This window comes from Bos taurus, chromosome 22 (assembly GCF_002263795.3).
Source record: "Bos taurus isolate L1 Dominette 01449 registration number 42190680 breed Hereford chromosome 22, ARS-UCD2.0, whole genome shotgun sequence".
In the NCBI taxonomy this organism is placed as follows: Eukaryota; Metazoa; Chordata; class Mammalia; order Artiodactyla; family Bovidae; genus Bos; species Bos taurus.
Window position 1 is genome coordinate 35,070,523 of NC_037349.1, and position 16,738 is coordinate 35,087,260.

General features: G+C 44.8%; 1 protein-coding gene across 10 annotated transcripts in view; it reads right to left on the reverse strand.

Annotated features, from left to right (window-relative positions):
• SLC25A26 (solute carrier family 25 member 26) overlaps positions 1-16,738 on the reverse strand; it is a 146,780-nt gene that overhangs the window by 2,244 nt on the left and 127,798 nt on the right. For 3 of the 10 annotated variants that reach the window (NM_001103297.1, XM_005222684.5, XM_024983007.2), the window contains 3 exons: positions 10,430-10,499; positions 4,331-4,395; positions 3,279-3,352 (listed from right to left, as the gene is read on the reverse strand). In NM_001103297.1, the coding sequence (NP_001096767.1) occupies positions 3,279-3,352; positions 4,331-4,395; positions 10,430-10,499 (209 nt within the window). The remainder of the gene's footprint in view (positions 1-3,278; positions 3,353-4,330; positions 4,396-10,429; positions 10,500-16,738) is intronic. The other 7 variants (XM_059879847.1, XM_059879846.1, XM_059879848.1 and 4 more) reach the window with 3 other exon arrangements.

Below are 16,738 nucleotides of genomic sequence, written 5' to 3' on the forward strand. Positions count from 1 at the left end.
TCCTCAACTTCCTGAGGAGACTTTCCTCGCCTAGTGTCTGTAATAATTGAGCCTTTTTACCAACAGTATTACTTGTATACGCAGAAAACAAAATTATACAGTCAGAACTAATGAATTCGCTACTAAAAATAATTTGGGTCAGATCTAGGGAGGAAAGCTGAAAATACATACATTATGCCAACGGCAGCCTCGGATAGCCCTGACAGTCTGGGAAACCTCCACGCTCAGCTAAAGGGAGACTCATCAAGACCTGGACAGGGAGGAGGCCTCACAAAGGGCAGCCTAGTCCACGGCTGCCCAGCTGCCCCCTGTCAACTGCCAGGAGAGGCCAGCTCCCCGCTCCTCAGACAACCCCATCACGCAGCCCTCAGCACTTCTGAGGAAAAGAGACTCGAGAGGAGTTCTGGGGGTCAGTGGTTTAGTTAGCTGAGAATTTAACTCATCAACTACAATGATACCCCAAATGAGAACCTCTTTTTCTTGTCCACATGAAAATTCTATAGAAGACGAAAACACATTTGTAAGGAAAAAGCTGTTCAGCCCAGCACCGGGCAAATTGTTTCTATATGAGGTATCCCTGAATTTCTGCGTTGAGGCCCCTAGGTCCTTCCGACCTGGAGAACATTTCAGCCCCCAGCCCCCACCCCACAAAGAGATGCGCTGGCCAGGAAGGCACAGGGGCTGAGCTGCGGAAACCGCATTTGCCACAGGAGCCTCCCTCCCTGACTTGTTTCCACAGCCAGCGTCTCATTCTGCTCCCGCTGCTAATGAGCTCAGCTGCTCCAAGCTAGGGGCAGACGGAAGCAGTTTACTGCTTCACTAGATGACAACTGAGTCTGTTAACATCATTACAGCCTTAACGTAGAGTCATTTGTCCAGTGAGCACCCCAACCAGACCCAGACATGGGGGCAGGAGCAGAGCGGAGCCTCGCTGGAGGGACGCCGCGGGAGACTACACAACGGGCGCCACGCGAGGGGCTCGGCAGCGGCGGTGAGCGCGGGAAGGCGCGGGAGAGAAACACAAAGGCCTGGCGACGAGCTGGAGTGCGGAGCAGCGCCGGATAAACAGGCTTCCCATCTGCCTCCAGCCCGCTGTGCTGGATGAGCGCGTGGTATTTTCATTTGAGAAACCAAGTTGCCCGCGGGCACATCTCCCAAGTCTGTGACAGAACATGGTTTCCCCTGCCCTCCCCGGAGCGACCCAAGCGCGTCACTGCTCTAACGGATGCCGGGAGCTCAGCACCAGCCCCGAGCTGGGCTTGGGGGGTGTGGGGGTTGTGTACGTGTACACGAGGCGCGAGGCTGTACCTGCAAGGTAACTGGAACCCTCTGCAAAGCCGGGAGGCGTGTTCCAGGACCACCAGGGGCCCCGGGGGCTCTGCGCGGAGGACAGAGGAAGCAGCAGAAGCTCAGGCCCACTGCTCAGAACAGCTGCCCACACTGGCAGGGCCTTTGCTTCTTTGCCTTTAGTTACAGTTCCCTTGTCAAATTATTTCTCTCTTATCACATTAATGAGAAGCTAATGAACACTCTGCCAAGGACCACATTGGGCATACCAATGGAAGCCCAAGACTCAAGAAGCTTCTGGAAGATGAGATCCCTTCACAGGGCTGATGGCAGGGACAGGCCCTCTGCATGAGGATGACACCCTGTCTCTCTGCCTGCGATCCTGGCTTGGTCCCATGAGGGAGCAGCCAGTGACACCACCACCAGGACAGGGAAGGTTAGGTTTTGATCATCTCAGGGAAACCCCTCCTCTGCGAGATTCTGGTGCCACGGTCCTGCCAACAAGGCCACGCCCACACACATCAGCACCTTCCTGAAAACGGCAGGCAGGCTACAGCCCCGCTCAGACTCCACAGGGCCACGGTCTAGGGCAGAGACCAACAGTTGCCAGAGACTCTTAAGAATGATATCAATACAAATGAGTAAAATTCGGCAGTCTGACATGATGACCTAAAAAAGCTACTGCATGCAACACCTCTGTGTGGCCCAGTCACTATCTAAAGCCCAAAGAATCTTTTCTGGGCTATCTCATAGCTCTTCCCCCCCACACACACTATTTCTTTCTTCAGGAGGAACTAACATCAAAATAGACGTGTCTCAACTATGAGCAACTACACTGCTATGTCCTCACCATCGATCAGCCGGGAGTCACTGACTCAGGACAGACGAGCTACGGCCCTGCCCTCCCGGGCTCACCCACTCCTCGGGTGGCCCGGCCTCGCCTCCACACCCCGTGTCCTTCGGACGCACAGCACCCACCGCGAGGAGGCACAGTCCCTGAGGCCACACCACCAGCTGCTGTGAACAGAGGACGGGGCTCTCCTGCAGAAGCCCCTCGCCTGGGCCTGGCTGACCTGCACCAGGCTTTCCAGACTCAACCAGCTGCAACAAAACCTGCCAAATGGACACAAAACTAGCCACATAACCGATGGACACAGCTCTGTGACGAGGTGGCGGCACTACTGTGGCTTGGCTGTTTCATACCAGCCTTGTGACCAGGCTCCCTTCAACCTTCCCTGAACGGAGGCTGGGCTCTCAGGAAAATCCCTGGAGATGATTCCAGAGAGAACCATGATATCACCCATCTGTATAGATCCCAACCTGTAGACAGCTTTGGTGCTTAGTTGCTTGGTTCTGTCCCATGGACTGTAGCCTGCCAGGCTCCTCTGTGCATGGGATTTCCCAGGCAAGAATACTGGAGAGAGTAGCCACTTCTTCTCCAGAGAATCTTCCTAACTCAGGGATCAAGCCTGTGTCTCCCGCACTGCAGGCAGATTCTTTACTGCTGAGCCACCGGGGAAGCGCTTGGACAGGTTTGCATATTGTAAAAGCACTACTGAAATAGCATTTTAAAGAGAGCTTTGCAGGACACCACGCTATGAGTATGAAGCACTTGGCTGATGATACAAAGCGGTGGGCTTCAAGGGAGGTGTCACGCACTGTGCTATGTTGAAGGTGATAACTAATAATAGGTAAAGTGTCCCAAACCACAAATGCTTTCTTCTAACAACGCTACCTTCGTCACTCGGGTCCTACCTTACACAAGCGGACACTGGCCTTCTCACTGCTGCAGCCCAGAACCCGGCAGAGGCCACACACACGGACATCGCCCGCCACTGAGATGGGACTCACTGGCCGCAACACTGCGTCAGCTCGACTGTGTAACAGCACCTCACACACGCAACATCAGACATGACGTCTCCTACGATCAGGACGAGCGGAAGGAAGAAGGACGGGTGTGCCTGGCACTGGGCTAGAGGAGGAGGCCTTACCCCGACAGCCCCTGTGTCCGCCAAACCGCGTGCAGGGCAGAGAGGATGTTCCCGCTCGCGGTGCTGGAACCAGCCTGCAAGGAAAGACAAAGCGAAGACATCAGCTCACAAAATTCCCCAACCCACGTACAGCTGGCTCCCCAACACCCTCCCCTAGGACAGCTTCCGGCAGACTGGGGAGTCCCCGGGAGTCAGCTCCCTGGCTCTCACTGGACTAGAAGCCCTCACATCCAAAGCTGCCAGCAAGCACTGATCTGGCCCAAATCCCACCCGAAGCAGCTTTTCCAGGTGAGTTCTCTCACCATCAACCAACGAGCAGAGCTTCCCCAGACAATTCACATACAACTACTAACCAGGAAACCAATGAGAAGCGGTATAATTGATCTGAGAAGGACGGGGAGTAATCAGGATAATGGTATTATGAAACTTCTCTAAGTGGCTAATGCACACATTTAATAAAGAACACTACATTCAGCTTAAAACTGGCTTTGCCCTGTGAAGCTTCATACTGCGACTGTGTCTTTATTTCTCCCGCTTTTCCACAGGGCATGACCCTTCAGTCACTGTTTTGGTTCAGCTATGTTCCATGGACTTCTCTGAAGTCTTGATGCAGTTTTTTTTAAAGATAATTTTTCTTCATGGCATTTGTTAACAGTTCTGAAAACTGTCCTAATTCATCTGGTGAAAGCTTAATAAGCATGATATAAGTTCAGAGCCTCATACTTGCTGCCTGGCGTGAAGCAGGCCAACTCTCTGAGCCTCAGGACTGTCACCAGTAAAAACAGGGAGTTTCTGAAAACAGTATTACCAGCCAGAGGCCCTACCAGCCCTACCTGTTCACATAATACGGAGGACAGTGATGTCAAAAAGACAGCGATTCCTGTGGATAGTGCTTTGTCCAAAGGCAGTTCCATTCGTGATTCAACAGGCAGCGTAAGGCTGTTAACTTACAGGTATTATCGCCACCTTTGTTCACTGTATATACATATAAGCCCTGGCCCTAACGGAGACAAGCATCTGTTGTGTCTCCGATACATTATTTTACCACTTACCTTTGCCAACATGATTCTTGTTTTGGCCACGTCCAGAGGCGTGGTGACTGCAGCTGCAAAGCCACCTGTGCACATAAAAACACGCCACACACAAGCAAGGCATTGTTCACCACATTACAGGGCATTTTATAATTTTTATTCTAGAATTCCTCGTAACTCTGCCAAAAATACTTCTGTATCATTACATCCACTTGACTGATTCCAGAATAGGAAGCACACGTGCACAATCTTTACCCACACGCTCTGCCGCGTGGCAGTGGGGTCTCACTGCACATCAGAGAGGTGACGGGACAACGTTTTATATGCTCAAGTTCAAAAACAGGCCCCGCAACGCATCTTGCTCTCTTGGGAAGCAGCTCGCAAACCTCTGTGCGCACCGGGGAATCTGCGGTCAGACCCCGCCCCGTCTGAGAGGCACTGCTGCTCCCCCTGGGTCTCAGGGGTCCGTGCCTTCCACGGGCCTATCTTCTCTAATCTGACTCCAAAACGCTGCTGTGGTTTCTGCTCTGAGGCAAAACTGGCAAAGGGAAACGCGTGTTGCTGTGGGGGCTTTTGGTATACATGGCTGGGTTTTTAACGGTTAAGAGAGTACTTTTTTCTGTATTTCCAGACTTCTGGTCAACAGAACAGCTAGAGTAACAAGATTTCTAAACTCGTTTCTTGTTGGAGTCAGTCCTGATTCAAGCCCAAACTCTTCCTTATGGCTCTGTCCTCTTTATTTAAATTCCGTGACTGCCAACTGGATCTTTAAAAGAATCCACATATTTTAAAGGGGTCTGTATGTATAGACAGAGGAACTGGAAGACTTTTTTTTAACAGAAATCATGGTACATGGTATCAATATTTTATTCAATATGATACAGAGAGATTGCAGACCCCCAAAGTCCCAAAAAAGACTGAATCAGTAAGCCCAAAAGGGTTTTCTAAAGATTCAGCTTCCATGACCCACAGTGAGGTTGGACAGTTTCCTAAGAGCGAACATAACACGTGTGTGAAGGATGCTCCAGAAACAGCAGCCTCTCCCTCTAAGTTCTGGGTTGTGTGGACAAGGAGGTCATTTGATCTCTGCCAAATATCTTTCTAAATATGTTGCTGAAATAAGATCATTAAACCGAACCTCCTCCATTTGGTAACATTATGTTATTTATTATGCTGCTGACTTCTTGAAAGATATACCCAGAAGGGCACAAATCTTAGGGCTAAAGAGTAAAACCAGAACCATGTATATATACTAGGCTGCCTTTTACTTTAGCCACCTCTGAGTTATGAATGTGAAACGTTTTCCTCCCAGTTCAAAAGGTGCCTGAAATTCAGAGACCTGCTAAACTGCAAGTATTTTTTAAATTTTGTGGACTCAATCCTCAAACGCTACTATTTTTTTAAACCACTTAACCATTTACTCTGCCTTCGATACTCAAAGTCACATGTATCTTGGCTCCAAAAGCAGTACTGTTTCATTACACAGTGACTTTGATATAGGAATAAGACAAACACAAATTTGTCCAGTTGTTTAAATTCCTAAGTGCATAACCATTTTCCTGTTTGAAAACGTTTCAAACTGACCTAAACCAACTAAAAAAAGGCTTAAAAATTGACAAGGACATCATCAGTTTGACCACTCAAGCTCTCACAAGTCACTCATGTTGAAAAGTATTTGTCTTCTACTAAATTTGGATACTGTAAATTGAACTTATTTTGGCCATTAGTGAAGTTCACCATTCCTTTACTGTAGGTGCCTGCCAATATTCTCCCAGTGATTTGTTTCCTGAAAGTAACATGAAGAAAAGTGAGACAAAAACACATATGCTGAAATAGGTCCTAATTTTACTACCATGAAGGAAACTTTATTTTATTAAAGTTATTAATGTCAATTTAAATGTCTTCAAATATCAAAGACTGCTTTAATTCACAGACCTCACAGTGTTTTTTTTATGAGGCTGTAAGAAGGACTTGTGAAGATCATGTAATAGAATAACCGGTCATAATGGGGAGGGAGCAGCGGGGCTGTATTTTCAGTTAAAATGTAGTTATTTTCTACATTTTACTTAAGGGAACTGTAAACCTCTGGTAATAAATACAAGGAACACACTAACGTATTAGACAGGAAATAATTATTTGGTATAGCAACTGCGGGCTACTTTTAGTGTTCAAATCACATGTGAAACAATTTTCTATGTGTTCCACTAGAGATACGTTTGTACTTAATGTTAGGCTAACTGCTTCCAAGAACCAGATTCAGGGGAAATTAGATTTTTACAGCGAAACAACATCTCACGTGTCCTCAGGGTCCTCTCCCGTCCAAAGGGGCCACCTGCCTCCAGTACGTCTGGAGCTGTCCCCTCCCACATCTGCTGGGGCGTGGGGCGGGCACAGCGGCCGGGGGCTGCCGCGCACTAGCTGGGGGCGGGAGGGCTGCTCCAGCGGAGAGCCCCCAACAACCGGGGCTTCAGCAACAACAATGGCAACAAACGTGTTTCCATTTCTTTAGACTGTCCTGGGCCCTGTCAGTTGTTACCCAGATAATCCTTCACCCTGTTACAGAATTTCAGGTCATGGCTTTCCTTCCTTCTCCCAGAGCGTGTAAGCGTTCATTACAGGAAATTAATCAAAGAACATTAGGATAGCAAATGTCACTACAGCAGATGTCATAATTATGCAGACTGAATGGTTTTATGTTTAGGAGTTAACTTGAAGTGAGGAAGCTGGCAACAGTTTCAAAGTTCATTCCCCCCCCCTCCCTAATTTAACCCCTGACCAGAGGCCAAGGGAATTTCTGAGCATGACAAGCCATCAACACCTCCAATCTCAAGGGACATTTTTGGATATTTGTGCCAAGTGGTTCATAAAGCAAGCATGGGCACCAAACAGCTCCAAGAATGACCAGAGAGTGCTTTGTCTATGATAATTTAATGAGCTTAAACTTGGAAAAGCACACAGGAATGAGAAATGAGATTTCTGGTTTAAGGGCAAGTTTTATCATTGCCTGTATGGCCATGTAAGGCGAAAACATCTGGAAGTGCAGCGGATGAGCATGCCAGATCTTATGGGCTGCCCAACGTGACAAGTCGTGACTCACGTCTCTATACCGTGTAGTACACAATCTTGCAGCAAATTCTTACAGGATATCACTTTTCCACAATGTGAAGTATTTTCCAATTATGCTAATCTTTTAGAAAGGTTTTTAAACAGTAACCTTGTTCCTCAGGGTCAATATTTGTATCAACTAAAATTTCAAAACAAGGAATGTAAACAAGAAACCTATTTAATTTTGTCTTCTGTTCAAGACATGTACATCTACTAACAATTTTCTGCAGACCTTGGGCAAATTCCTATCAGACGTCAGCTGAAAAAATAAGGTAATTGTCTTGGAGGAGCTTTTAAACCTATACCCTAGTAGAGGCAATGATTAGGTATACTAAATTTATTAATGTGCTTTCTTCCCTCTATGCAATTAAGAACTACTATGATGACATCTTTTCATTTCCTGGGTGTTAGCTGTTTTTACTGAAATAGTAATTCCTTAAATGTAGTTCTACAGATTACCAAACACTAACACGCCATGCAGGGGCTTCCCAGGTAGCTGAGTGGCAAAGAATCTGCCTGCCAGTGCAGCAGATACGTGTTCTATCCCTAGGCCGGGAGGATCCCCTGGAGGAGGGCATGGCTACCCGCTCTAGTGTTCTTGCCTGGAGAATCCCATGCACAGAGGAGCCTGGCGGGCTACAGTCTATGGGGTCACAAAAGAGTCAGACATGACTAAGCGACTAAAGACCACCACACGCTATCACCTATCCCAGCAACAACCTCTTCTTGGAGGGACAGGTGATTCTATGTCACAGGTAAGGAAACTGGTGCCTGGCAAGGCCCCGAAGTCTCCTTCCTCAGCTGCGGGCAGAACAGAGGTCTGCAGCTCTGTGACTCGGCCAGGTCAGCCAGCACTAGAGGCTGCAGCTCTGGGCGAATCCATTGGCTGCCCCGGTCCCAGTTTCCCCACTGACCCAGACAGTGGATGCTGGTGATGCAGGAAGCAGACTGCCCACCTCTCCCCAACTCAGGGTAAAGTGATCGGAGACTCACTCCCTGTGGACTGAAACTCCAAGGTGACAGCCGCAGGATGGAGGCTGAGCCCTGCCCAGATCACATAGTTCTCATTCTCAAAGTCAGGCGACCTCCCCAACCACAAATGCGCAGAAAAGGTCTTGGAGATCAAAGGGGAGTGACGTTAAGAGATGCTCCACGCATAAACCTCTGCAGTAGAATCCATCTTGGCTAACAGACATGTGCGCGCACACAGAAGAATCCTGAGATATACCAAATATGGGCTGTGAACCGGGCAAACCAAAATGACTGGCCAAAGGAAAGCTGGAAGAAATGCCTCATTACAGTAATTCACGCTGCCCCGAGGGCACGCCTCGGGGACTCTAAGTCTGCCCCTGGGTGTTCCTGTCCACGCGTACTGTACTCTTTTTTCCACCTAATAAATACTTCACCTTTCATCTCTGTGGGAATTTTCTTCTGCAAAGTTGAAAAGCCAGGGTCTTGTCACTGACCACTGGTCTACTGGCTAAGATTTGGTGCTCTCACCACCGTGACCCGTTCTCCATCTCTGGCCAGGACCAAAACCCTGCTTCAAGCGGCTGCCAGCCGAGACCCCTGAGATCACTGATACCAAGTTTCTCCCCCTTCTGCCGCATCCCCACCTCCTGCCACCTCTGACTAAACTAAATGCTTACTGCCTATCATACGACATTTCTCACAAAAAGGAACCGTAATGAACACACATGTCCTTAAGAGGAATGGTACAGCTGCAAGTACATCTTTGAATCAGCTCCTTAAAGAAAGAGACCAGAAAAAAATATACATTTGTTTTAACATACGGACAATTTACAGTATGTTCACTTTAAGAAGTGGCCTTCCTTATCCAGTATGACTCAATTTCCAGAATGCTCACTTTGCCCCCAGGCCCCAGAGGGGGTCCACAGACAGACCCTCGTAAGTCCCGGGGAGTAAGGACTCCTGACCACTGGCAAACAAATGAAGACCACCTACCCACTTAACACAGCTAAGGACATGGATCATGTGGAAACAATCGCCCATCATAATCAATCCGAGCTGGCTTCGTATCTACAGGCAATAGTCTTATTCTGGATTATCAATTCTGCAAGTCAGATGGATCCAATTATTACTACAGGATCCTATAAAAATGTATGTTTTCTGTTTTCCTGATTACTATAACAAGAAGTCCATCCAACGACCATTAAATTGGAAATGAATTTTTTTCTTTCAAGCTGGTATCCTAAGCCCATGTATCTGTCAGTTTATGGGGTCTACATCAAAACCAGCAGTTCATAGTTTTCTGACAAATCTCCATTTCAATTTATTTCAACTATAATTCTCACTTACCTTTATTTGCAACAACAAAATGCCTTTCTCTCTCAGACTGTTACACCTCTCACTCACTAAATTCTTTCCAGTCTCTGCGTCCTCCCTAAAACCTCACTGGAAAATGCGTATGACAAAGTGATGGATAGCACGACATTGCATATTGTCACTCTACTCTTTGTTTAATGTCTAGAAAAATGCCCAGATGTTTAGATCTCCGTATTTTCTACACCGTGCAGTTTAGCCTTCGGTAAGTTGTGGAGCAGCCTCTGCTCTCCTGACACTAGTTAATCTACGAGGCTGTCAAACATGTCACACGGACCGTGAATCACTGCCTCCTGCAGAATTCGCTGAAGCCCCCCAAGAAGTGCTCGAGGCAGACAGCTGCACTGGGAGCCCTGCACCCATAGCTCGGCTCTTCGCAGAGAGGCCTTGCTACATTATCTTCAAGATAATCCACGGGCCTGAGTGAAGGCTTTCATAAAAAGAAAACGAAAAATTTGTCAAAAACAAATTGGCTGTCTTTCAGGCAGACACCTTTTTAGCCGGAGGTCCTCCCCCCACAACACCCACCCAGACACTCTTTTCTCAAACTAGTGGAGCTCTCTTTTTCTAAACAATGTGGAATTTCTGAAGACTGTTGTTTTTGCATAGTTAATATTTTCACATTTTCCTCCCCCTTCTTGGTCTTTCCCAGTATAATATAATCCTTTGCACCTGCAAAAGCCCCACAGACTGCTGCCTGCCAAGAATCCACCACACGATCTTGCCTCCAGGACCAGAGGGCCTGTGGTAGAGGAGAAAGAAAAATACAAGTTATTAAATATTTGAATTTATCAGAACCTCCTGTGGGTTAGCTCTGGGGATGGGAACTTAAGTGAGAAGCTATTTTGGTGGCATTCCTCACTGATGACATAAGTGATTTTCCCAAGGACTTAACGGCCTTCTAAAATAAGTCAAAGAAACCAGGGGGACAGGGACATTAGAGTGCCCAAAGGAAACCATTTTCAGGGAATACGTGTGATACACATACACACACATTTATATAGAAGTATAAAAATAAAGACAACTTTAAGACAATGTAACATTTAAAATACTTCCCGTATAATTCTAAACATGTAAATACCATAATACACAAATTAGTCCAAAGCAGTGTATACCAAATTCCACAGTTCTGTTTTCAGTCTTTATCCATGCTGTACATGTTTGGATACTGATTCTATTACTAAACAATGTAAAGTTCCTCAAAATGCTTTCACACCGCTCTGTGTAATACGTGTAACATAAAACTCATGCTGAGTTTCAAACTAGGCAAGATGATGGCAGGGGTGTGGTGCCTTGCTTGCTGAGAGTTTATGATACACTAGAAAATGAGATACAGTCATTTCAAGTGGTGAAGAGAGTCAGGCCCTGGTTCAGCCTCTGAACACATATCAAAACCCGAGACTTCCCCGGTGATCCAGTGGTTAAGAATCTGCTTTGCACTGCAGGGGACATGGGTTTGATCCCCAGTCAGGGAACTAAGATCCTACCTGCTGCAGAGTAACTAAGCCCACAAGCCACAACTAGACAATCCACGGGAAAGATCTCCACATGACGCAACAAAGACTCCCCCAGTACAGCTAAATATTTTAAAAAACAAAACAAACCAAAACCAAAACCAAACCAACCAAACATACCAAAAAAAAAAAAAAAAAAACCCCACCCACAGTCCTCATAACAATCCTAAGAGTCGGGTCCTGTTGCTAGTCTTGTTTTATCCAGACTTTCTAACGGCAGAGCCTACACTATTTATTTTTGTTTTTAGCTTTCTTGAGGTATAAATGATACCCAATAAACTCCATGTATTTAAAGCAGGTGATACAGTAACTTCTGATACACATACATATGAAACCATCGCCATGATTAAGATAATGAACATATCCATCACCCAAAAAGCTTTGTTGTCCCTTGGTCATCCCCCTTTCCTACCCTCCTGACCAAATCTTAAACAATCTGATCGATCCCTATAGATTAGTTTGCCTTTCCTGGAATTTTCTAGAAATGTAATTATAAATTAACTTTTTAACACAAATTCTTTCCTTCAGATTTTTTGTATGATCTGCTCGTGTTACTGTGGGTGTCAGTCATTGTTCCTTTTTATTGGTTAAAAATAACAGTCCATCATGTAGATGGATCACTATTTGTCTATGCGCATCTGCCTGTTGATGGACCTCTGCCATTTCTCCAGTTTGGAGCTACTACTACTAAAACTGTTATGAACGTTTATATTTATGACTTCATATGGACACATGCCTTCATTTCTCTTGGAAAAATACCTAGGAGTGAAATAACTGAACCGCATGGCAGATGGATGTAGGTATACTTTTTAAGAATCTAATTGTTTTAGAAACTGTTGTACCATTTTACATTTAGACCAGTTTCTTTACATCTTTTCCAATATCTGGTATTGTCAGTATTTTTAATATTTTACCATTTTAATTCATATGCAGTAGTATTTCATTGTGCTTTCAATATCTATTCCCCTAATAATGCTGAGCTCCTTTTCATGTACTATTTTTTTACCATCCATAAAATATCTTCTTTATGAAGTGTCTGTTCAAATGTTTTGCACATTTTTATTGGGTTGTCTGTTTTGTAATTACTGAGTTTTGACAGTTCTTTCTTAATTACTGCCTTTTATTTTTCTTGCCTTACTGAACTGCTTAGGGTCTCTAGCATAAAGGCAAGTACCACAATAAGGACAAAGAATATCAGAAATAAGACCTCTTAAATATATTCATTACAATGGTTAGAATGGTATATATAATATCCTGTCAATGGTGGTGTGACATTTTCACAGATGATCAAATATACCACAACTAACAAATGGGACCTATTTAAACTTCAAAGCTTTTGCAGAGCAAAGGAAACCATCAACAAGATGAAAAGACAACCCTCAGAGTGGGAGAAAATATTTGCAAATGAAGGAACAGACAAAGGATTAATCTCCAAAATACAGCAGCAGTTCATTCAGCTCTATATCAAAAATAATAATAATAATAATAACCCAATCAATAAATGGGCACAAAGCCTAAACTGAAATTTTTCCAAAGAAGACATATGGATGGTCAATGAACATGAAAAGATGCTCACCATTGCTCATTATTAGAGAAATGCAAGTCAAACTACAATGGGATACCACCAAATAGCCATCATCAAAAAATCTACGAACCCAGACTTCCATGGTGATACAGTGGCTAAGAAACCCCTCCCAGTGCAGAGTACATGGGTCTGCCTCCCACATGCCTTGGAGCAACTAAGCCCGTGCGCCACAACTGCTCAGCCAGAGCTCTGCAAATAGTGAAGCCTGTGCACCTAGAAGCTATGATCCCAGCAAGAGAGGCCACCACCACGAGAAGCCCATGAGCCATGAAGAGCAGCCCCTGCTCCCTGCGACTAGACAAAGACCACTCGCAGCAAAAAGACTCATAAACTGAAAATATAATTAAACAAATAAACTTAACTTCAAGATGAAAAATCTACAAATCCCTAAGTGCTGCAGAGGATATGGTGAAAAGGGAACCCTCTTGCAATACTGGTGGGAATGTAAATTCATACAGCCACTACGGAGAAGAGTATGGAGGTTCCTTAAAAAGTTAAAACCAGAACTACCAGCAATCCCACTACTGGGCATACACTCTGAGAAACCCATGATTCAAAACGACATATGCAACCCAATGTTCACTGTAGCACTATTTACAATAGCTAAAGACCTGGAAGCAACTTAAATGTCCATCCACAGATCAAGATGTGGTACATATATAGAATAGAACATTGCTGTTCAGTTGCTAAGTTGTGTCTGACTCTCCAGCTCCAGAAGGAACAAAGATGCTGAGCCAAAGGGGAAACAATGCCCAGCTGTGGATGTGTCTGGTGGTGAAAGTGAAGTCTAATGCTGTCAAGAACAATACTGTCTACCTGCAATGTTAGGTCCATGAAACAAGGTAAATTGGATGTGGTCAAAAAGGAGATGGAAAGAGTGAACCATCAACATTTTAGCAACCAGTGAAATGGACTGGAATGGGTGAATTCAATTCAAATGACCATTATATCTATGACTGTAGGCAAGAATCTCTTAGAAGAAATGGACTAGTCCTCATAATCAACAAGAGAGTCTGAAATGCAGTACCTGGGTGCCAACTCAAAAATGACACAATGACCTCTGTTTATTTCCAAGGCAAATCATTCAATATCACATAATTCAAGTCTAGGCCCCAAACACTAATGGCAAAGAAGCTGAAGTTGAATGGTTTTATGATGACCTACAAGACCTTCTAGAACTAACACCAAAAAAAGATGTTCTTTTCATCATAGGGGATTGGAATGCAAAAGCAGGAAGTCAAGAGATTTCACCTGGAGTAACGGGCAAGTTTGGCCTTAGAGTACAAAATGAAGCAGGGCAAAGGCTGACTGAGTTTTGCCAAGAGAAGGCACTGGTCACAGCAAACACCCTCTTCCAACAACACAAGAGACAACTCTACACATGGACATCACCAGATGGTCAATACTGAAATCAGATTGATTATATTCTTTGTAGCCATACAGATGGGAGACTGTATAGATGGAGAAGCCCCATACAGTCAGCAAAAATAAGACCAGGTGCTGACTGTGGCTCAGAGCATGAACTCCTTATTGCAAAATTCAGATTTAAATTGAAGAATGTAAGGAAAACCGCTAGGTTCTTCAGGTATGACCTAAATCAAATCCATTATGATTATACAGTGGAAGTGACAAATAGATTCAAGGGATTAGATCTGATAGAGTGCCCAAAGAACTATAGACGAATGTTCCAAACACTGCACAGGACGTGGTGATCAAAACCATCCCCAAGAAAAAGATGCAAAAAGGCAAAATGGTTGCCTGAGGAGGCCTTACAAATAGCTGAGAAAAGAAGAGAACTGAAAGGCAAAGGATAAAAAGGAAAGATATACCCATCTGAATGCACAGTTCAAGAGAATAGCAAGCAGAGATAAAGTCTTTTAAAGCGAACAATGCAAAGAAATAGAGGAAAACAACAGAATACGAAAGACTAGAGATCCCTTCAAGAATATTAAGAGATACCAAGGGAACAATAAAGAACGGAAACTATGGGCCTTAACAGAAGCAGAAGACATTAAGAAGAGGTGACAAGACTACCCAGAAAAACTGTACAAAAAAGATCTTCACAACCCAGATAACCGTGATGGTGTGATCACTCACCTAGAGCCAGACATCCTGAAGTGCGAAGTCACGTGGGCCTTAGGAAGCATCACTATGAACAAAGCTAGTGGAGGTGATGGAATTCCAGCTGAGCTATTTCAAATACTAAAAGATGATGCTGTGAAAGTGCTGCATTCAATATACCAGCAAATTTGGAAAACTCAGCAGTGGCCACAGGACTGGAAAAGGTCAGTTTTCGTTCCAATTCCTGAGAAGTGCAAAGCCAAAGATGTTCAAACTACCACACAATTGCACTCATTTCACATGCTAGCATCTCAAAATCCTTCAACCTAGGCTTCAACAGTATGTGGACGAAGAATTTCCAGATGTACAAGCTGGATTTAGAAAAGGTAGAGGAACCACAGATCAAATTGCCAACATCCTTTGGTCACAGAAAAAGAGAATTCCAGAACATCTATTTCGGACAATGCTAAAGCCTTTGACTGCAGAGATCACAATAAACTGAAAATTCTTCAAGAGATAGGAATACCAGACCACCTGACCTGTCTCCTGAGAAATCTGTATGCAGGTCAAGAAGCAACAGTTAGAACTGAACATCGAACAACAGACTGCTTCCAAATTGGGAAAGGAGTACATCAAGGCTGTATATGTCACCCTGCTTCTTTAACTTATCTGCAGAGTGCATCGTGCAAAATGCCAGGCTGGATGAAGCACAAGCTGAAATCAAGATTGCTGGGAGATATATCAATAACCTCAGGTAAATGAAATCACCCTAATGCAGCAACGGAAGAGGAACTAAAGAGCCTCTTGATGAGGGTGAAAGAGGAGAGTGAAAAATCTGGCTTAAAACTCAACATTCAGAAAACAAAGATCATGGCATCTGGTCCCATCACTTCATGGGAAATAGATGGGGAAACAGTGGAAACAGTGAGAGACTTTATCTTCTTGGGCTCCAAAATCACTGTGGACGATGACTGCAGCCATGAAATTAAAAGACGCTTGCTCCTTGGAAGAAGAGCTATGACAATCCTAGACAGCATATTAAAAAACAGAGATATTACTTTGCTGACAAAGGTCCATAGCATCAAAGCCATGCTTTTTCCAGTAGTCATGTATGGATGTGAGAAACAGACAATAACAATGCCGAAAGAATGGAATGCCTAAGTGGCCAAAGAATGGAAGCCTTCGAACTGTGGTCTGGAGAAGACCCTTGAGAGTCCCTTGCACAGCAAGGAGATCAAACCAGTCAATTCTTAAGGAAATCAAACCTGAATACTCATTTGAAGGACTGATGCTGAAGCTGAAGCTCTAATATTTTTTGGCTACCTGATGCAAAGAGATGACTCACTGGAAAAGACTCTGATGCTGGGAAAGAATGAAGGCAGGAGGAGAAGGGGACGACAGAGCATGAGATGGTTGGCTGGCATCAACTCAATGGACATGAGTTTGAGCAAGCTCCAGGAATTGGTGAAGGACAGGGAAGCCTGGCATGCTGCATTCCATGGGGTCACAAAGAGTCAGACACGACTGAGTGACTGAAGAACAACAATATAAAAAAGGAATGAAATTGGGTCACTTGTAGTGATATGAAATGGACCTAGCATCTTTCATACAGAGTGAAGTAAGAGAAAAACAAATATCATATATCACTGAATATATAGGAAATTTAGAAAAATGGTACAGGTGAACCTATTTGCAGGGCAGGAATACAGACTCAGATATAGCGAATGGACGTGGAGACACAGGTCAGGGCGAGAGCAAGGCTGGGACGAACTGCAAGAGTAGCACAGACATACACATACCACGTGTGAAACAGACAGCTGC